The sequence below is a fragment of the Equus asinus genome, chromosome 27 (assembly GCF_041296235.1).
Source record: "Equus asinus isolate D_3611 breed Donkey chromosome 27, EquAss-T2T_v2, whole genome shotgun sequence".
NCBI classification, from domain to species: Eukaryota; Metazoa; Chordata; class Mammalia; order Perissodactyla; family Equidae; genus Equus; species Equus asinus.
Window position 1 is genome coordinate 25051284 of NC_091816.1, and position 22631 is coordinate 25073914.

The 22631-nt window shown below is 43.6% G+C and overlaps 1 protein-coding gene across 12 annotated transcripts in view; it reads right to left on the reverse strand.

Moving 5' to 3' along the window:
* Window positions 1–22631, reverse strand: part of STOX2 (storkhead box 2) — a 214113-nt gene that overhangs the window by 94434 nt on the left and 97048 nt on the right. Inside the window, exon 1 of one of the 12 annotated variants that reach the window (XM_014839485.3) lies at window positions 5310–5484. The exons of 8 other annotated variants lie outside the window; for them this stretch is intronic. Coding sequence is in view for 2 of the 4 variants with exons in the window: in XM_014839484.3 (XP_014694970.2) it covers window positions 3415–3580 (166 nt within the window). In the remaining 2 variants the exon portion in view is untranslated. Of the gene's footprint in view, window positions 1–3414; window positions 5085–5309; window positions 5485–22631 lie in introns of those variants that run through there. 3 more of the 12 variants (XM_070499625.1, XM_014839484.3, XM_070499621.1) reach the window with 3 other exon arrangements.

The following is a 22631-nucleotide window of genomic DNA, read 5'->3' on the forward strand; positions in this document are numbered from 1 at the left end:
ACAGCATCATCAATGAAGGGTTTGGGGCCTTGAAAATCATTTCGTGGAGGCACGCAAGCAGTTTTCCTATAGAAAGCCCGAAGAATTACACAGATATTTCCCTCTTTGGGGGTAGTTTCACTTTTATCTCTAGTTCTTTAATATCATAATTTCCAGTTTTAGAAAATGCAGAGGAAGGCTCCCACATCCAGTGGGTCTAACTTCTTTCATTCTTCAGACAATGCATGCACAGTTTGTTATTCATCTTGATTTGAACAAAAGGCAAGATGTTCCCTCTTCTGCCCAGAAACTACCGCTGGGAAATTAATATTCAAGATGAACAATGAACTCATCTCCTGGCCTGTGAACTTGCTGGTTGCCAGGAGGCCTGTGAATTCTTAGGATTATTTCAGATGTGGTAGCATGAATTGGAGGCTAAAACAGTCCTATAAGGCATGGTCTTCAAGATTTAAACTCTCAAAATTCTCTATCTAACTGTCCTTTTGCAGGATCCTTAAGTTTTATATGTGCCTGTTTTAATCTCTGAGCCTAAGTGTAGTTTATCCTGAAGGTATATGAAAAAAACAAGGCTAAATGTCAAGAGTATTGCTATAAATCACATTTCAAACTGGTAATTACTTATTAGTGGAGAAAAGACTGTTTGAAAGCGTGCTGTCTCATTAGAAAGCTATTATGGAATGCCTGCAATTTTGCCTTAATAAACAGAGTTAAACTTGAAGTAAGTACGCTAGACCAAAAGGACAGCTATTAAAATTTCCAAGGATCTCTCCTTTCCTAAAGTTAAAAAAAAAGTTTTTCCCCATATTTTTAAGGAATATTTGTTGGTGGGGATTTCTAAAGATAGTCTCAGCTGAAATTATTTTATTTAGTACATCTCTGAAGAGGCTTATCCTGTCCTTTGAACCCAACAACAAAAAACTCTTTTTACTGAAAATGAAGTATGATAATCCCACTAGTTATTACGCCAAATGACTGCACAAACAGAAAGAAGAAATATGAAAAGCCGCATGTGTTTCTAAGCTGCTTCATTTTCTATTGCATTTTCTGTGACAAAGGCTCTGTTTGTATCCAGAGTCACTAACTTGATACAAGTGGATTTCCTTTACACTTCTTCAGAGGAAGAGAACTTCTTGAAAAAGACCTCAAAGTGCTTCAATATATCATCTATTCCTATCAAGACTCATATTTGGAAAGGAGCCATATTTGAAAAGGAAATTGATAAGATACCCCCACATGTACCCCCCCATAAAGATACATGAGAAAGATTCCACCTAATCTCCTAGTGTTCATTGTACATGTTTTTCTTAATATTTCCTATTTCCTTCCATTAGTACCAACACCTTTTATTACAAGTATTAGCTAATATTTAAAATGATGAATAAGTAATAGCTTTCCTCTATGGACAAAATAGTACTATATCCAAACCCATAGCCCCATGGGAATCCAGCAAGACACTTTGCTTTTAGGGAGCATGCCATAAAATGCTGAATGAATGACACAGCTCTTCTTCCCCCACGTTTTGGTTTTCTTGTCTCAGCAGTAACCTAACAGGAAATCTGCATAGAAAACCAGCAACCTGAAGCAGCTTATCCTTCAATGTCATCATAAGGCCAGCTCACCATTTGCAGGTCAAGAAATGAAACGAGAAAAGGGGATCAAATAAAAATAAAAGCTTTTTCCTCAAGCCCTCAAAAATGCCTTGCAGGACTGGCAATAGCAGAGAAGTTGTTTACCAAAGAATGAAAATGTGATCATAACGAAGTTTTATGTCAAGAGAGATAAAAATAGGCTCCATGGAAATGTGCCTGAAATCATTAAAGAGACTCGCAGGTTTGCTGAAGAAATTATGGCCACCTGCCCTCTTAGAGCTTCATACTTGGTATCAGTACTGGTTCCTGAAGAGGAGCAAAAACAAGGGGAACCACTCAGTGTGGAATGAAGACATTCAAACCCTAAGCGCACGAAACCTGGGATTACCTGAACACTGAGCGCAGACATGCGTTTATCTACATCTATGTTTCGAGGTTAGATGTGGATTTAGGTGTATTTCAAAATTTACTGTCCCGAATCTGAAGCACATAGCAATCGCAGCAGTGACTGAATTAAACAACTGAAGTATAAACTGTAGTTGTCGCTTCCTTTACAGATTTGGCTTTTCATGAAAGAGAAAAATCAAGAGAGCCTTTTTTGCCAAAATAGTGCAACATCCTTGTGTGGCCAGATTTTGCAATAAAAAAGCTGGTTATTTTATTTAGGTTTTATATTCACAGAAATGTGGTCACAAGACATTTTTAAAGCATGAGATACTGGCCCCAGTTTAAAAAGAAAAACTTGCTGTTTTGGGGGAAGATAGTAAAGCTAGGCTATACCAACCACAGGCTTAAAGCAATCTTTCCAGTTAAGGCAGGGCTTAGAACGACGTGGTCAAGTATGTGGTTTCAAATACAACCTCGGTTCTTCCATGGCATCGTGTTTAGAAGAAAATTAATTTCTTCAGAATGAAAAACAAGCAAATATTGATGTCTTACACATCATCACATATAAGTGGTCAACTATAAGCAAGAAGAAAACAATGAAAGAGTTCCAGGATTTTCCTCCTCAGCATCGCCTCCAGAATTTTACCCCTGGGTTCCCAACTCACACACAGAAGCCATTCGGCTGTATTTCCAAAGGTAACTGGCTCCTTCGGAAATGCTTTCAACAGCACTGCATTTTAAGAGGAAACCTCTTTCGAAGCCTTCATTTCCATTTCTCGGATTGTTTGTCCTTCCTGTCTGATACGCAAACACATGACACAGCCTCCATGCTTTCCAGACACCCTAATTCAAAGCAACATATGCTAAATCCACGCAGAACCATGTGAGCATCCAGTCCGCATACAAGCCATTACCCCACAGAAGGCATTCAATGAGCTCCAACACAGTTCTTGGCGTGCACACCAGACGAGCCTGAGATGGATGCAGAACTCGTCCAGACTCAAACCATCCAGAACTGTGCATGGAACCTGTTCCCTTTTAAGAAAATAGGGCTGTTCCAATACCCACTAGGATAACCGGCTACAATGCAAGAGCAAGCCAACCCGGTACCGCAGGCAACCCTGGACGCAGGCTCTGCCACAAAGCTCCAGGCAGCGGCTGCACCGGAGGTTGCAGGCATTTATCCTCCTGCAGCCAAAATGCCCAGCACGTCCCCCTCCCTTATTTTACCTAACTAATAGCTCTCAAACCCCATATTGAGAGGGCCTGCTGTGGATCTTGCGGAGGTACAAAATGGTGGATGGGAGCTAATTTTTTCCTGCTTTCCCCATAACTTATCGAATCCATCACCGCCGGTGCTCCCATCCAAGCACCCCGGCAGCGGCGCACCGAGCACGCCCCGCGGCACCGGCCCGGGGGCAGCAACGCGGGTACCAACCTGATGTCATGTAGCCCCGCGCAGCCTGGGGCGCGAAGGTCGCGGGGAAGCGCTTGTGCAGGCGGTAGTCCTTCTCGCTGCGGGACCTCATGCGGTCCGAGGCCCGGTCCGAGAAATCCGAGCTAGGCCAGGCGCGCCGCAAGGTTGTGCTCCGGGTCTTCTTCATGGTGGGGAGGACGACCTGCTGGCCCGAACCTCCGGGCCTCAGCGCCGGGGCGCAGCGTGCGGCTTCATCCGTCTACGGCGGGCACGACCCGGGCGGACTCTGCGCACATTTTCCCAGCCCCTCCTCGTCGGCGTCTACACCGCCAGCGGCGGGTCCGGCCCTCCCCACGCCCCCACACACCCCCACGGCGAAGGCTCCGATTTTACACACGTCCCACAATGCATTACACTTCATTTGCAATCCGCCTGGCTTATAGCTTCCAGATTCCTGGGGGGAAAGGCACGTTAGGAGGCTCCCCGGCCAGGAGGAGGCGGAGAGGGGGCGGGCGGGGTGGGGGCGCCGAGACTTGCAGCGTGAAAGCAATGGGAGCGCAGACAATGGCCCGATTCAGCGCAGGAGTGCTTAGCCAACTGTGAGCCACGGCACAAAAGACCCAAACAAATGAGGAGGCCGAGGCCTCTGGGGCTGACCCGGGATCGGGCGCCCGGGAAGCCCGAGGGGTGGCGGCAGACCCTCCGCACCCAGCGGCTCAGCGCGAGGCGTGGGGATGACAGTGTCCAAGTCGTGTCCCCCTGGGCCTATCAGCCGCGCGGCCCGCAGTCCCGGGCGCAGGCTGGCTCTGCCTCCCCTGCAGTCCTTGGGAGGCAGCCTTCATTACAGAGGCTCGAAGCGGGGGCGCGTGTGCACAGGGATCCGAGCAGGCTCTGCAGACAGCAGCTGCGGCAGGCCGGCTCCCGCCGAATCCAGGAAGAGCCCGAGTCGTCCTCGCGACTGCAGCGCCTCGTCAATCTTCCTCCTTCCAAGGCTCAGGGTGGTGCGCGCGCGGGTGTGCGCGCGTGTGTGTGCCCCGACACGCATGTGCCCCCTACACAGGCATGCTCCTACTTACTGGCCGAGGCGGCGACGGGAGCCATGGCTGCCAAGGATGCGGAGCCTGCCGATCGAGCCCCGCACGGTGGCACCGCCGCTCGGGCGCGAGCGCGCAGGATGGCCACTGAAGGGCAGGAAGCAAGGCAGCCGCCCAGGCTCGGGCTAATCACCAAGCTGCCTCAAGTCAGAGCACAGATCCTGTCGGGCTTCTCATTTTCACGTCAAACGCCCTGCGGCGGCGCTGGGACCTTGGCGAGTGCCCAGAGCTTGGATATTTACATATTTTTAGGATGGTTCCTCTCCCTCGCAGGAAAGGAGACAAACCCCTAGGTGGGAACAGGGAGATCTGCGGCGCCCAGCCTTGCCCACCTGCGCCAACCCCGAAGTCAGCGAGAGCCGGGGGAGGGGGCGCCACCGGGAGCTCCTCCGACAGCCGCAGACGCCCGGGCACCTGGTCCACGCCGCCTGGAAACCGCAGCGGAGGTGGCCTCCGGCTCTTCCTCGCTCTCCCTCGAGCCCCCGGCGTCAGTCACCGCCAGCCCGCTAACCTGCATTCGGGTCCACGGCCCCTTTACCCAGCACGGCTCCGCACAGCTGTTTCTGGTCCAACAACCAATCGCTACACGACAACAATGCGCGCGGCGCGCAGGGAGGGAGGCGGGGGCGATGCGCCGCCCCGGCCGCCGCGCGGGGCTCGGGACGCCGGCCCGGGACGCGCAGGTCACCGCGTTAAAGGCGCGCGGCCACAGCGCCGCGGACCCCCAGCACGCTGCGGGACTGCCGCCATTTGTTCCAACACGCCTGTCTCCCCATTTGGGTTTCCAAAAACGCTTTAGTGTTACAAACAACAAAAACAAACCTCATTTTTCTGCTTCAGCATGGTGTTTTAGTTGAGATTTTTGCGCTTTTTTTTTTCCATTTGTGACGATGCAACGTTCAAAATCATTGTTTATGCTGTTTCACAGGCACAGGGGCCAAGGTGCAGAGACGGGGATGTGAAATCGTGATGGGGCTACGAGCTTATCTGGCTGATCCTGCAAAAAACAAAACAGCAGGTTCTAAAGGGTTAAGACTCAGGCGCTCTAGCACAATTCGGTGCTGTTCCAAGGCTTGAATTCCTTGGGGGGCAGCAAGGTTCTTGGAGAACCACGCAGAGGGGGCGGGGTTTAAGCCACAAGCTTTATAGACTCTAGAACCAGAGCTTTCATTCAATGCCTCAAGGCAGTGCTCTGTAACCTGGGGCCATCGTAACTCACCTAAATAAACCAACCAAAAAATAGAAATCACTAGGTAGCATGTGGCAATTAGATTTATGCTAATCAAATGTATTACTAACCGTACATCAATTAGCTAATGTTCAGTGACTTTTTTTAAAAGTTAGGAAAGGATAGTCCCCCCAAAGTTACATTTTGCTAAAATGTCTTCTTTCCTGTAGAAGGACTGCTAAGAAGCTACAGAAGACTAAATGTGTAAAGAACCAAAAAGTAATAAAAAATAACTATTAATGAATGCATGAGATACTGACATTTAGATAACTCAATTCAATTCAACAATTACTCAGTACCTCCCATGAGCCAGAAGTGGTTATATGAATGATTATAATAGATATGACTGAAGGCTGATGGTGATTGCTGTGACAACTGTGAGACTTATTCATTCAGCAAATAATTATCGACTGTATATGCCAGCACTGTGATGGGTGCTGGGCAAACATATGGCCCCATGCGGCTTATGGTCTAGTTTACGTAAGCAGATAAATGCACAAATTGTGCTAAGTTCTACAAAGAAGAATAACTTCTATGAAAAAAAATGACAGTTCATTTGAGACCTACAGGATGAAGAGTCATCCAAGCAAAGAGTGAGGCAAATGGTGTTTCAGAAAGTGGGAATGGTAAGTGCAAAGGCCCTGAGGTAGGAAAGAATCTTGGCTTCTGGTGAAAGATGGCCAGTGAGGCTAGAATTGGAGCATAAGAGAAAGGTGTGTGATGAGGTCATGGAGGAAGGCAAGAGCCAGATCATGCAAGGACTTGCAGGCCATGTTAAGGGTTTTGTATTCTATTCCCAGGGCAATGTGAACCACTGAAGGGTTTTAAGCAAAGAAGCAATGATAGTTTCAGAATTTCTATAGAGAAGGAGATTAGAGGAGGGAACCGGTTTGAAGGGAGGGCTCAGCCAGGAATTTTCTGGAGAGTAAGTTTGAATTGCACTTGACTTAAAACTGAGAAAACAGTCATTGTTCATATGAAAGAATGGGGGTGGGTTGATGGCTATTTTGGAAGGAGAGCTACAGCTCCCCTCAGCCACCTCTGAACGGAGGCCTTGCTGCGGAGTGATAGCATCCAGCATCCATACTCAACAGAACGTCCTTGCAGCCAAGGTCAAGCAGCCAGACAGAATCAGGCAGTCCATAGATCGGGTCAGCTGAATGGAATCAGATAGTAAAGTAAAGTAGGAGCAGCTGGGGCAGCTAAGTAATTTGTCCATCTAAATCAGGTGACAACATCTAAAGAGGTTACGAAGGTAAGGTTTGAATCTAGCAAACAGCATATTGTGAAACCAATCCTATGCAAAGAAAGTGGATGTGCAATCCCGTTATTACAGCCGCCGTTAAAATCAGACTCAGCGTGTCCATCTGTCCCGTGGGAAGATTCACTCCAGTCATGCAATCTCTCGGCCCCTGGTCCTAGCTTCCAGTCTCTCAACCTCCTTGAGACAATCACGCATCTGGGCGCTGAACTGTCCATCAGGGAGACTCAGTTGCATAACCCCAGCATTCGCTACTAGGAAAGTTTAGAATTAAATTGAGAAATGATAAAGCAAATCAATTTTACAGTGTTAGTATTTTTTAAATCAGGCTTAAGAATACTTTGTACATTTGGTATTGACATATCAGATGAGTAGAGATGCTGAGTAGACACACATTTGCTCTGTGATTCTAATTCAAATGTGTCATTTGATTTTAGACTTGCAATTATAAGTTGAAACGCATAAGAATTTTGACGTTGACATTCTCCTCATTTAAAACTTTGGTTTATTGGATTTACAAGAGTTGGGTGAATTTAAGAGTTATAAGAGTGTAAACTCCATGAAGGCAAGGGATATTTTCTGTTCTATTCATTGCTATTCATTGTTCTGTTTTGTTCACAGTTGTATCTCCAGCGGCTGGCAATGCCTAGCATATCTGCTGACTACTGAGGCTTGATTAAGTACTCCGGAAAATCTGGTTTACTGCCTTCCCAGTGAAACATATTAAGAGCTTTTTAAAAATCAAATATACCCAATTTATAAATACAACTGAAGTTTTTAAGAGAATGTACTTAACTGTGTTTCTAAATGGGGCTAATTATTAAGTAACGGAATTTTAGTCTTCTCAATTGATCAAATGTTTTTCAAAAGTCCCCTGAGAGTTACAGTTTTTATTTTATTATTTTAAAAATACCAAATTTACAAATAGAATGATGGAAGCTAAAAACTAAAGGAAATTTTGATTTTTCAATTTGTATGTTTAGTAAAGGAAAATTTGATATTTTGAATTTGTATCTCTAGTATACTGAACATTAATTGAAGACCTAAATTTCTGTAAACAACCTCTGCTGTGAAGAGAAGCCGCCCTCAGACATTAAAAAGCCAACACTGACGATCGACTGAAGGATGTCACAGATCAGAGAGAAACAGATGAACTGACATGAGTAAAGAAGAGATTGATATGAGTGAATAATAGACATAAACATATAAATATAAGAGGTAACACATCTGAGCCTTGACCTTGTAGCTGAGAGAAGATGAATTTCAATCCAGGGTTTCTAAGCACACATACCCTGGGATACAGGGACCCCCACTGATATGACACTGGCAACTTCCATTAGTATATGAGACTCACCAAATTGAAATATCCAGGAGCATGCCATTGAAACTGCAATCAAAGTGGCCCCATGGCCTCATTTTTTTGCCTAGGTAGGACTTTGGTCTGGTCGGACATCTAAATACTCAGACAAGAACAGGTGTTTACGTATTTATCTACGTATGTGACATATGCATCAAACTTCGCGATTAAAATATTGGTTAAATAAAAATCTGAATTCTGACTCTGAAGTAATTTATCTTTCTGCTTTTTCGTTAAACATGATTTGCAAAAGATATTAATAGTTTAATTTGACAAATGCGCTAATTAGTCAAAAAAAATACACATACACACCGTGAAGTTGGGTGGTTGTGTGGCCTAGGTTATGAAGCTGGATGGAATCTGGAAAAAAGCATGTCCCTAGAGGACTAGGGCTTTCTCAGAGGGTTGTGAGGTGGAAAATTGGGGGAATTTCTTACGTGACGCATATCTTACACTCATAGATTCAAATGTATATACGTATTCACATCAACATGGCCCTGGGGTATTTTGGCCTCCATAAGCAGCTATAGTAGCTGACCAACCTTCATCCCCAGGGTACTTTTGGAAGATCTATTTTGTCTTCTTTAACCCAGGCTCCAAACTGCTAGTTGGAATTTTATCAGAAAGCTCCAGCACTTATGGTCTTTCTTAGAAGATGCTCTCTCCTAGTGTGGACCACCAGTGTGTTTGCCTCCATGGTGGCCACGCTGCTGGCATTTAGATCTGTGGCTCCCAATAATGTGCTCTGGAGAAACACTTGTTCCAAGACATGGTAACAAACGTGACTTGAAAAGAGGGTTCCATTGGGAAGTAAGTTTGGAAAATGTGTTAAAGTTAAAACAGGCTTGCTGGATCTCTCAGAGCCTTTAATGTGCTAATGCACCTTGTAAATCCACCCCCCCCCAAAAAAAAAAATGCTCATCAAGCTGTAATCATATGATCACTTGTTGCTGGAGCACATTTTGAGAAATAGATCTAGGCAGGTGGCAGATGAAACACACTGGGAAGTGATAAATCCATAGGGTAAAGCACGCTTAAGAGAACTGTGAATGAGGAGAATGCGTATATATTGTTCTTTCCATCCCTAGCAAAATCTAAGCTGAATTTCTCCTTGTCTCTCCACTTAGGTACATTGTCATCTATAACGCACTCCTGACAGGGCTATAATGAGTAATCATCGTCAATGAGTTCTACTCCCAAAGAAAGCAATGTTTGGGGATGGAAGAGCTCACCAAGGAGAAGTAACTCAAGAGGAGCCTGAGTCTTTTGGAGGACTAATGATGGAGTAGGTGGGCAGTGTTGTGAGAACCCCATCTCCAGGCAAGACTAATCGCAGTCAGAGTAACAGAGGGCAGTGAGGAGTGGCGATGCCAAGGAGACTGGCATCCATATCTTTGTTGGGGGCCTGGGAAAAGTTAGTCTTTGAGTTCCATGTTTTTCAATTGCGATGGTAATACTATCTCTCAAAGAGTTGCAGTGACAATTTCAGGGAAATAAATAAATGTCCCAGTTCGCTGCTGGCAAGTAGAAGGTATCAATAAAAAGTAGCCAATTTTATTATTACTATTGATCATTAAAAGGGGGAAAATATTTTAAAAACCTGAATCCCTTCTAGATCCTGTCAGCCACCTGTGAACCCTGCTTTATATCAAATAACAAAACAAGCTGAACGCCAGGAGGGCTGGGGATGCTACCAGCTACTAACACTGACACTGTGGCTGCTGCTGAGTTGGAAAGCTGAAACACACATCATCCACAAACCGAGTTTAGAAAAAAGAAAGAAGAAAACAACACCCAGCACTCAGAAGATGTGGCATTCATTCAGTGATGCTCAGCACACCTTGATCAAAGTGGGAAAGTTACTGGGATTAAGAAGAGTCCAGAGAAGGTGGAAACAACCCAAGTGTCCATCGACAAATGAATGGATAAACAAAACGTGGTGTATACCTACAGTGGAATATTATTCGGACTTACAAAGGAAGGAAATCCTGATACATGCTACAACATGGATGAACCTTGAAGACATCAAGCTAAGTGAAATAAGCCAGACACACAAAAGGACAAAGACTGCATGACTCCACTTAGATGAGGTCCCTGGAGTAGCCAAATTCATAGAGAACAGAAAGTAAATGGGTGGTTTCCAGGGCCTGGGGAAAGGGGGAAGGGCGAGTTAGTGCTTGATGAAAAGGTTTTGGAGATGGATAGTGGTGATGGTTGCACAACAATGTGAATGCACTTAATGCCATTGAAATGCCACTCAAAAATACTTAAAATGGTAAATGTTATGTACATTTTTTCAAAATTCAAAAAGTAAGAATGGAGTGCCAGGAACGAAGCCACAGTCAAGAAGTGGCTCTGTGTGTGCCCTGCATGGACGACAGGCTGTTGTGAATTGGTCTTTTTACCTGCACACACTGGGCACACACGTCCTCTCCTTTATTATCTTTGAAAACAAAGGCTACCATCAGGTAGCCTGTGAGCATGAAACAAGCTCTAAAGTAAACTGGCAGGGTCTGGTCTCACCCAGTTATTACAGGAAATGAGTCTTTCAAGGATGCGTTTGAATCTGTAAAGACCCAGAGAAACATTTTTAAAGATTTTTTAAGTTTACAGACACTGACGTTTTTGCTCTTTAAAATTTATATTAACAAATATCTTAACAAACACTCCATTTTAACACTCCATTTGTACCAGCTGAGAAAGTAGCCTGAGCGAAGACACAGTGGTCAGAAGTCAATGAAGGAAGGCTGAGTAGTCTTGTTTGGCTGAAGGGGAGGGAAATACAGAGGAACAGTGAGTGACTAGGCTGGAAAGGTATATCGGGGCAGCTGGTGCAGTGCTTGGGATTTGAGGCCAATTAGTCTGTGCATAATTCAAAAAGAAAAGGGCCACGTGGGATACTGAGTAAAGGAGAGACACATCTGGGTATGGACTTAAAAACTGAATCCAGGGGAAGTTGGCTGCAAATAGACACAAGTAAGCTTTCCGGGGTGATGAAAATGTTGTTATGAGGGAAAGAGCCAAGATGGCACCGTGAGTAGTCCTCTTTGTCTCTCGCCCTTCGAGTCTACAATTATTTGGACACTTATCGCTTGACAAAGGATATCCAGACAGCATCTCAGGACGTCTGAGACACCCACGCGACTATACATCGGAAGGCGGATGGACTTTCCTCCGGGAGGATGTGGAAATAGGTGAAAACTCTCCGACCCCGACGGGCAGCCTAGTACCCGCAAGCGGCTTTCTTCCAACGGACGCCCCCAGAGGATCCACACACATCTAGGGCAGGAGCGAGAACACAACAGAGGAGCGACGGTGGAAACAGGTGACCAGAACCCTACCTAAACCCCCTGCAATTACTCCTAAACGCAGAGGGAAACTTTGGAGTTGCACACCTGAGCCCGCGGGGAGAGTCTCTCCCCGCCATTGGCGGGGAGACCCAGCCTGGTGCTCGGGGCGCCCGGAGGGTCCCAGAGAGAGACACAGAGGGCACGGAGATCTCCCAGCTGCCGTTGCCCGCCCCGTGGGACTAGGGATTGCCGGAGATCTCGGAGAGGACCGGGGCCGGGGGAATTTTCAAAGGCCGGTTCTGCGACCCGGAGGGGAAGCGCCGGAGCTCCGCCCGGGCAGCAGACAAAACTCTCTGTCTGCCGTTAGCAGAGGGGCCACGCTGAACATTCACGGCTCCGGGAGAGGCCCGGAGAGAATCCCAGAGGGCGGGGCGACCCCCGGCTGCCGTTGCCCGCCCCGTGGGACTAGGGATTGCCAGAGATCTCGGAGAGGACCGGGGTGGGGGGAACTTTCAAAGGCCGGTCCTGCGACCCGGAGGGGAAGCGCCGGAGCTCCGCCAGGCAGCAGACAAAACTCTCTGTCTGCCGTTAGCAGAGGGGCCACGCCCAGCATTCAGGGCTCCTGGCAGAGGCCCGGAGAGAAGCCCTGAGGGCGGGGCGACCCCCAGCTGCCGTTGCCCACCCCGTGAGGCTAGGGATTGCCGGAGATCTCAGAGAGGACTGGGGCTGGAGAGAGTTCCAGAGACCCAGCTTAGTAGCCTAGGGGGAAACCCTACAGGCTCACAGCAGCCTTAGGGAAAGCCTCTGCACAGCACCAGTAGAAGGCACCCAGCTGCCAGCCACAAGGCTGGAAGACCCCAGGGCAAAAGCAGCATAGCTAGGTGTACTAACCACAGACTGTAGAAGATGCCAATAGCTCTCCTGTGACCCATAGAGGACAAGTGAGATTTGGTGGGTGCCGACAGCAACGGAGCGACAAATATAAGTGATCCCACCCCTGGCCGCTGGAAAAGCCCATAACACCGTTGCAGACCCCAAGGAGAGAGCACATCTAGGTGGGCTGCAACAGTAGGCACCTGCAGCCTGAAGCCCCCCTGTGACGGCCCCCATGGCAGAGGAGGGAATCCAAAGGGCCACTGTGGCTACGAAGAGGGGCCCAGGCCCAGTTAGCAACTACGGACAGGGTTCCTGGTCGGTGAAATATAAACAGCTGCTCCTCCCACCGCAGCAGCTGAAACAAGTGAAAGGAGCAACTAAACTCTATCTCCATGCGGAGGCACAAATCAACAACATCAAGCAATATGAAAAAATACATTAAATCTCCAGAACAGAAAGAAAGCAACAAATACACAGAAAACAATCCCAAAGAAAATGAGATATATAACCTAAATGACGATGACTTCAAAACAGCCATCATTAAGATTCTCAATGAGTTAAGAGAGAATTCTGACCAACAACTCAACGAGTTCAGGAGCTATGTCACAAAAGAGTTTGATACGATAAAGAAGAACCAAACAGAAATATTGGAAATGAAGAACACAATAGAGGAGATTAAGAAAAATCTAGATGCTCTGAACAGTAGGGCCGATAATATGGAGGAAAGAATTAGCAATTTGGAAGATGGCAATATAGAATTGTTGCAGGCAGAGGAGGAGAGAGAAGCAAGACTTAAAAGAAATGAAGAAACTCTCCGAGAATTATCAGACACAATTAGGAGATGCAACGTAAGGATTATAGGTATACCAGAGGGAGAAGAGAAGGAGAAAGGGGCAGAAAACCTATTCAAAGAAATAATGGCTGAGAACTTCCCAAATCTGGTGAGGGAGATGGATCTTCAGGTGACAGAAGCCAATAGATCTCCAAACTTTATCAATGCAAGAAGACCAACTCCACGGCATATAGTAGTGAAGCTAGCAAAAGTCAACGACAAGGAGAAAATATTAAGGACAGCCAGGCAAAAGAAACTAACCTACAAAGGAACCCCCATCAGGCTATCAGCAGATTTCTCAGCAGAAACTTTACAGGCTAGAAGAGAGTGGAATGATATATTCAAAAATCTGAAGGACAAAAATCTACAGCCGAGAATTCTCTACCCAGCGAAAATATCCTTCAAATACGATGGAGAAATAAAAACTTTCCCAGATAAACAAAAATTAAGGGAGTTCATTGCCACAAAACCTCCTCTTCAGGAAATCCTCAGGAAAACCCTCATTCCTGAAAAATCCAAAAAAGGAAAGGGGCTACAAAACCAAGAGCAGAGGAGATAAGTAGAAGGACAACAACAGAGAGTAGCAGCTCTACATCAGAACAGATTAAACCATGGGACGAGAAACAAAGGAAACTGAAGAAAACCGGAAAACAAGACACAAAATGGGAGTGGTAGGCCCCCACGTCTCAATAATCACTCTCAATGTAAATGGATTGAACTCCCCAATCAAAAGACACAGAGTGGCAGGATGGATCAAAGAACAAGATCCAACAATATGCTGCCTCCAGGAAACACACCTCAGCCCCAAAGACAAACACAGACTCAGAGTGAAGGGATGGAGAACAATACTCCAAGCTAATAATGAACAAAAGAAAGCAGGTGTCGCTATACTAATATCAGACAAGGTAGATTTCAAAGCAAAACAGATAAAGAAAGATAAAGAGGGACAGTATATAATGATAAAAGGGACTCTCCACCAAGAAGACATAACACTTATAAATATATACGCACCCAACACAGGAGCACCAAAATTTGTAAAGAAACTCTTAATAGAACTAAAAGAAGACATCAACAACAATACAATAATAGTAGGGGACCTCAACACACCATTAACACCAATGGACAGAACATCCAGACAGAAAATCAACAAGGAAATAATAGAATTAAATGAAAAATTAGACCAGATGGACTTAATAGATATATATAGAACACTTCATCCAAAAACAGCAGGTTACACATTCTTCTCAAGTGCACATGGAACATTCTCAAAGATTGACCATATTTTGGGAACCAAAGCAAACATCAATAAATACAAGAGAGTTGAAATAATATCAAGCATCTTTTCTGATCATAACGCTATTAAACTAGAAATCAACTACAAGAAAAAAGCAGAGAAAGGTGCAAAAATGTGGAGACTAAACAACACGCTTCTCAACAAACAATGGATCATTGAAGAAATTAAAGAAGAAATCAAATATTATCTGGAGACAAATGAAAATGAGAACACGACATACCAAATCATTTGGGATGCAGCAAAAGCAGTCCTAAGAGGGAAATTCATTGCAATACAGGCTCACCTCACTAAACAAGAAAAAGCTCACGTAAGCAACCTCAAACGACACCTAACGGAACTAGAAAAAGAAGAACAAACAAAGCCCAGAGTCAGTAGAAGGAGGGAAATAATAAAAATAAGAGCAGAAATAAACGATATTGAAACAAAAAAGACAATAGAAAGGATCAATGAAACAAAGAGTTGGTTCTTCAAAAGAATTAACAAAATTGACAAACCCCTAGCCAGACTCACCAAGAAAAGAAGAGAGAAAGCGCAAATTAATAAAATCAGGAATGACAGAGGAGAAATCACAACAGATACCAATGAAATACAAGAGATCATAAGAGAATACTATGAAAAACTATATGCCAACAAATTGAACAACTTGGAAGAAATGGACAAATTCCTAGACTCCTACAATCTCCCCAAACTGAATCAGGAAGAAATGGAGAATCTGAATAGACCAATCACAAGTAAGGAAATAGAAACGGTAAGCAAAAACCTCCCCAAAAACAAGAGTCCAGGACCAGACGGCTTCTCTGGAGAATTCTACCAAACATTCAAAGAAGACTTAATACCTATTCTCCTCAAACTGTTCCAGAAAATTGAGAAAGATGGAGAACTCCCTAACACATTCTATGAAGCCAACATCACTCTGATCCCCAAACCTGACAAGGACAACACAAAGAAGGGGAACTACAGGCCGATATCACTGATGAACATAGATGCAAAAATCCTCAACAAAATTTTGGCAAACCGATTACAGCAATACATCAAAAAGATTATACACCATGATCAAGTGGGATTTATACCAGGGACACAGGGATGGTTCAACATCCGCAAGTCAATCAACGTGATACACTACATCAACAAAATGAAAAACAAAAACCACATGATCATCTCAATAGACGCAGAGAAAGCATTCGACAAGATCCAACACCCATTTATGATAAAAACCCTCAGTAAAATGGGTATAGAAGGAAAGTACCTCAACATAATAAAGGCCATATATGATAGACCCACAGCCAACATCATACTCAATGGACAAAAGCTGAAAGCCATCCCTCTGAGGACAGGAACAAGACAAGGGTGCCCACTTTCACCACTCCTATTCAACATAGTACTGGAGGTGCTGGCCAGAGCAATTCGGCAGGAAAAAAAAATAAAAGGAATCCAAATAGGTAACGAAGAAGTAAAACTCGCGTTGTTTGCAGACGACATGATCTTATACATAGAAAACCCCAAAGAATCCACAGAAAAACTATTAGAAATAATCAACAACTACAGCAAAGTAGCAGGGTATAAAATTAACGTGCATAAATCAGTAGCATTTCTATACACTAACAATAAACTAACAGAAAAAGAACTCAAGAACTCTATCCCATTCACAATCGCAACGAAAAGAATAAAATACCTTGGGATAAACTTAACCAAGGAAGTGAAGGATCTATACAATGAAAACTACAAGACTTTCTTGAAAGAAATAGGCGATGACATAAAGAGATGGAAAAACATTCCTTGCACATGGATTGGAAGAATAAACATAGTAAAAATGTCCATACTACCTAAAGCAATATACAGATTCAATGCTATCCCAATCAGAATCCCAAGAACATTCTTCACAGAAATTGAACAAACAATCCTAAAATTCATATGGGGGAACAAAAGACCACGAATTGCTAAAGCAATCCTGAGCAAGAAAAACAAAGCCGGCGGAATCACAATCCCCGATTTCAAAACATACTACAAAGCTACAGTGATCAAAACAGCATGGTACTGGTACAAAAACAGGTCCACAGATCAATGGAACAGAATTGAAAGCCCAGAGATAAAACCACACATCTATGGACAGCTAATCTTCGACAAAGGAGCAGAGGGCCTACAATGGAGAAAAGAAAGTCTCTTCAACAAATGGTGCTGGGAAAACTGGACAGCCACATGCAAAAGATTGAAAATTGACCACTCTTTTTCACCACACACCAAAATAAACTCAAAATGGATCAAAGACCTAAAGATTAGGCCTGAGACAATAAGTCTTTTGGAAGAGAATATAGGCAGTACACTCTTTGACATCAGTTTCAAAAGAATCTTTTCGGACACTGTAACTCCTCAGTTGAGGGAAACAATAGAAAGAATAAACAAATGGGACTTCATCAGACTAAAGAGCTTCTTCAAGGCAAGGGAAAACAGAATTGAAACAAAAAAACAGCTCACTAATTGGGAAAAAATATTTACAAGCCACTTATCCGACAAAGGGTTAATCTCCATAATATACAAAGAACTCACACTGCTTAACAACAAAAAAACAAACAACCCGATCAAAAAATGGGCAGAGGACATGAACAGACATTTCTCAAAAGAAGATATGAATATGGCCAATAGACACATGAAAAGATGTTCATCATCGCTAATCATCAGGGAAATGCAAATCAAAACTACACTAAGATATCACCTTACCCCCGTTAGATTGGCAAAAACATCCAAAACCAAGAACGACAAATGTTGGAGAGGTTGTGGAGAAAGAGGAACCCTCATACACTGTTGGTGGGAATGCAAACTGGTACAGCCACTATGGAAAACAGTATGGAGATTTCTCAAAAAGTTAAAAATAGAAATACCCTATGACCCAGCCATCCCATTACTGGGTATCTATCCTAAGAACCTGATATCAGATATCTCAAGAGTCCGTTGCACCCCTATGTTCATCGCAGCATTATTTACAATAGCCAAGACGTGGAACCAGCCTACATGCCCAGAAACTGATGATTGGATAAAGAAGATGTGGTATATATACACAATGGAATACTACTCAGCCATAAAAAAAGACGAAATTGGCCCATTCACAACAATGTGGATGGACCTCGAGGGCATTATGTTAAGCGAAATAAGTCAGTCAGAGAAAGACGAACTCTATATGACTCCACTCATAGGTGGAAATTAGTATATTGAGAAGGAGATCTGATCGGTGGTTACCAGGGAAAAGGGGGGGTGGGGGGAGGGTACGGAGGGGGAAGTGGTGTACCCACAACATGACTAACAAAAATGTACAACTGAAATTTCACAAGCTTGTAATCCATCATAACATTAATAAAAAAAAAAAAAAAAAAAATGTTGTTATAACTGAATTGTGGCAATGGCTGCACAATTATATAAATTTATTAAAACACATCGAACGCTTAAAAATGGATGAATTTTATGGTATACAAATTACACCTCAATAATGCTTTAAAAAAATCTTCAGCCAGCCATAGAGTGGAGGACAACCTGGAAAACAGAGACCTAAGCTGGAAGACTAGTTAGAAGGCTATTGCAATAGAGAACTGAGATGATGGAAATCGAATTTGAATTCTAGCGGAAGGAATGGAGAAGAGTGGACAGGAACATGGCCAGGTTAGAACCTGCAGACCTACGAAGGTGATCTCATTAGAGGATGGGGCAAGGAGGGTAGACAAAGAAGAGAGGGTCACAGATATCTCCAGTGTTTATGGGCTGGTGAAGCCACCATAGAAACCGGGAAGCCATTTTAATTCTGAATCCTCCCCTTTCCTGGACTTGGTAGTACTTACTATTTACGCTACTTATTTTGGCCCTCATTCTCATACTTTTCAGTATTAAATAATTTCTAAATATTATACACACACACATTGGTTTCTTCGTTGGTGCTGTTGCCTACTCTCTCCTCTTAAAATGTTTCCCTCCATTGTCTGTTTTATTGTCCCTCCCCCTGGGCTCTCCTCCTACCCCTCAATTCCACCTCTGCCCACTGAACACCAGTGTTCTCCGGCATCCATCCCAACCACTTCCGTTCACAGTCTCATCAGCTGAGCTCAACAACATCCATTGCTTTGTTTTAACCCTTATAAGTGAACGATTTCCAAAAATGGTCCAAAACCATCAGACCTCTCTCCTGATCTCCAAATCCATATCTGAATACCTTCCCCAGATACTCCATGGACAATCGAACTCAAGCTGCTCCTTACACAAATGCGGCATCTTTCTCCCCACTCTCCCAACCTCTGCCTTTGGGCTCACGTTTCCAGGAGTGGTGAATGGCACTCCCAGCCGTCCAGTGTCCTGAAGCAGGAACCTGAGAATCATCCTCAACTGCTTCCTCTCTCTCACTGTCCTCCTCACTCCATCCCACGCCCATCACTACATTCAATCCGTCACCATCTTCTTGGGTTTCTCCCACCTTCCCATACCCTGAAAGCCCAAGTCAAGGCGAGGGGAAAGGGGAGGGTGGCCAGAAACAGAAAACCAGTGTCACTGCCAAAGGCACATAAAAAATTCAATGAAATAAGACTATGCCATAAAATTTAAATATTTAATTTAATTAATTAATTTAATTAATATGGCTAATTTATTTGTTTAAATACATACTTCAAACTAAGTTTTTCAGTTGAAAATGGAAAATGATCATTAGTAATTTGGTTCATATTAAATAGTTTAAGGCAAAAATCATAATAATGCATAATAAGAAGAGGATTAGACGTTTCAGATTTTATATTAACTAGCATGGGGAAGCCCCAATTCCCATGTGAATGCAGTTGGAAATCATGAAAAATATTTTACCATCTTCTCTGATAAGATTTTGACACTGACAGTGACGCAGCTGACTTCTCTTCAACAAACTTTGTTACCCGAGTTCAACCTCAGAATCTATTTTCTCCTGAATATGTCACATATTCAGTAACATCTCCTGCCTTTTCTTTGGGAAAATAGCCATGACCCTCTTTTATCAAGCTTTTGAGTCTCTCTTCAAAATGGCTAAAATATTTTCGGTGAAATGAGAAGAGTTTTAAACAGGCTATGAACTTCAGCCAACTAAAAAAATCCAGTTCCTCACGATCTTGGTGTGCAGCCCCTAAGTCCAGCTTCCAAATCAGCTCTTTTTTTAATCTGCCTCATATTGAAAAACTGTCTTTGCAAATTAGCACGTGTTGCTGCTCTATTTGTTCATTCGAAGAACCAAAAGCTATACTCACAACACTTCAAGTAATTAAGACAGCACGAAAATATGGGCATTTACAAAGCCAGGAGCAGCGAGGCACGCTCTCAGAGAGAGAACAGGCTTCCTCTAGAAAAACCTTATGTTTTCCCGAAACCCAAAGAGATGAATAATGGGCTTTCTCACATGAACTCCAACGAGCTTCAGAATGAAACAACAGTTGAATTCGAGTCACTGCACCTCTTCACAAGTTGAAGGGAAAAAAGTAGAAATTCGGTTGCGTGATTTATATGATTGACGGTTTTAACAACTCATTAAGTAAATCTTTCAATTTTCCGCATACATCTCAGGCTTATCCCGTGAACGCAAGAGTGAGTAACTTTTGCTTCTACTGCCAAGCTTCCAGAGGTAGAAGGGGTTCCCTACCAGACCAGCCAAGACTTCAGCCACAACTGAGCACAACCACAATTGAACACAACGTCTCTGTGAACTTCATTCAGCTCATATCTGACTAACCACAAAAGACTAGCCAAAATCACAATCCTGGTGGGTTCCTCAGATTGTAGTGACTGCTATCAACCTCGTCACATTCAGAAAAGGTCAGCAAAATTGTAACTCTCCTAATTTTATTAAAAAATGCGAACCATATCTTTTTGTTGGACAACTCCTCCGGAGTATTTTGCCATGAGATAACAAGCGGACTTCCGTGTGGTAGAAAATATTTTCATGGTTATTCCTCAGCTCACAACAAAATCGTGAAGATATGTGAGCTGCAAATCCACTTCGTCAGCACAGATAAACCGCAATAGGGAGTAAGATCCTAAAAGGAAGACACAGCACAGGGCCACACAGAAATGGCCTCTCACACATTCCCAAGGGACACAGGGCCACCTGACACACTCGCCCAGTGCCGGTCCTGGCATCAATCTGTGAGTCTTAATTTCTTCTGTACTTTTCACTTAAAAGATCAATGTGAATACAAGTTCTCCCATTTTCTCCTGATGGCCCAATTCGGAATCACCTTGGGCACTCATTGCAATGTACACAACATAGTCAACTATGCCCATTCCTCAATAGTGTCGTTTCCAGTCTCCAGGCTTTCTTGAAAGCTGTCCTGTTTGCCTAAGATGCCTAGCATCTCCTTGTTCTTCTGGAAAACTCTCACTCATCCTTCAAGATTCAAATTTCGGTCAGTGCTCTGAAAAACTCCATGTTCTCCCTCTCTTTGCCCTCCCATTCTCCTGCAGAGTTCGAAGCCCTTGTCCTGTTTACATAACAATAAGTGCGCTGGGGTTACAGTGCCTACGCCACATTGTAATATAATGTAACACCTCACGGAGCTGTCTGAGCTTGTCTGCTCCTTGAGACCAATGACTGTTCACCGAACAAATGTTCACTGAACACTTGCTATGTGCCAATAATGGCTTTAAGTTTGGGGATGCAAACATTTAAAGACAAAAGAAAATAACAGCAATGAAAACAAAACCTTCCATCATTAAGGAGGCTGCATCCTAATGGGAGGAGTTAACAATAAAGAAATAAATTAGTAAATTGTAGAGAATATGAAATAGAGATAAGTGTAATGGAAAAAAATAATGCATAGGAGGAAGACTGAGACTGAGGTTTGCAACTGAAAATGAGGTGGCCAGAGAAGACTTCACTTGGTTCATTATTTGATGCCTCGTGTCTTTCAAGAAAAGGTCCTCAATAAATGTGTGCTGTGTTGTGCTAATTTCAGAACCTCCTCAGCACTGTGTTCCTAGCAGAAGTGCAACAAATGCCCATGGATCTACTAAGTGGATTTAGGACCATAAAGGATCTAATGTTATAGTGACTTCATTTTCCCTCAGATCCACTTGTAGCTAAGGGATAATAAATAATACCTATATTTGCATAGGACTTTACAGTTTACTGAGTCTCAAGGCCTGAGATAAGCAAGGCAGGAGTTATATTTAAAGATGAAAAAACGCAGGCTCAAAGGCGGTCAGTGATTTGCCCAAAGTCACACAGAGGCTGAAGAACCAGAATTCCACCCTCGAGACTCCTGGTCCAGGATTTTTTTCTGCCCCAGCCCGTTGCCTCTGTAATGACTGATGTAGCAGTTCCTAGATTGCGGGTTGTTTGTTCACTGCTTTTGTGTAGTATGAATGAAGTTCACAGAATGTTTATATTGCTAGACTAGCCCCCAAGTTTCTGAATAAGTTTTTATGAGTATATGTGCATGTGAAATAGAAGAGACACTTCTTCAGATGACTCAAATGACTCCCTCGGCTGGTTTCTACAGACGGCACGTAAGACTGAGCGTTAACTCCACACGCCTCCTCCAGACGAATCGATCTTGAACGTTTTCTTTTCTCAATTCTGTCTGCAGGTCACTACAGACCTGTTTCCCGAGCCAGGGAAAACCACACTATAACACAGATGGATTTTAAAGGATGGATCTTTTTTCCAACATGTGGCTTCCTGTAATTTAAGGATTGTTATACGTGAACAATTAAAATCATATATCAAAAAGGCAGCAAAACTCCCATAGCTTTCTGTTCTATCAAATTACAATAATTGTAAAAAAAAAAAAAAAAGGCCCCAGATATTTAAATTCCAGATTCTATTTAAGAATAACTACTTTAACTCTCAGCACCTTATTGGACTTTTACGTGATATCATTTAATGATTACTAACATTTTTAATTTTCATATAGAATGAAAAATACACAGATGCAATTATTTAATAATTTTTGCTAAATCTATTTGAAAGTTTTGGGGTTTTTTTTTTTTTTTTTTTTTTTTTGGTGAGGAAGATT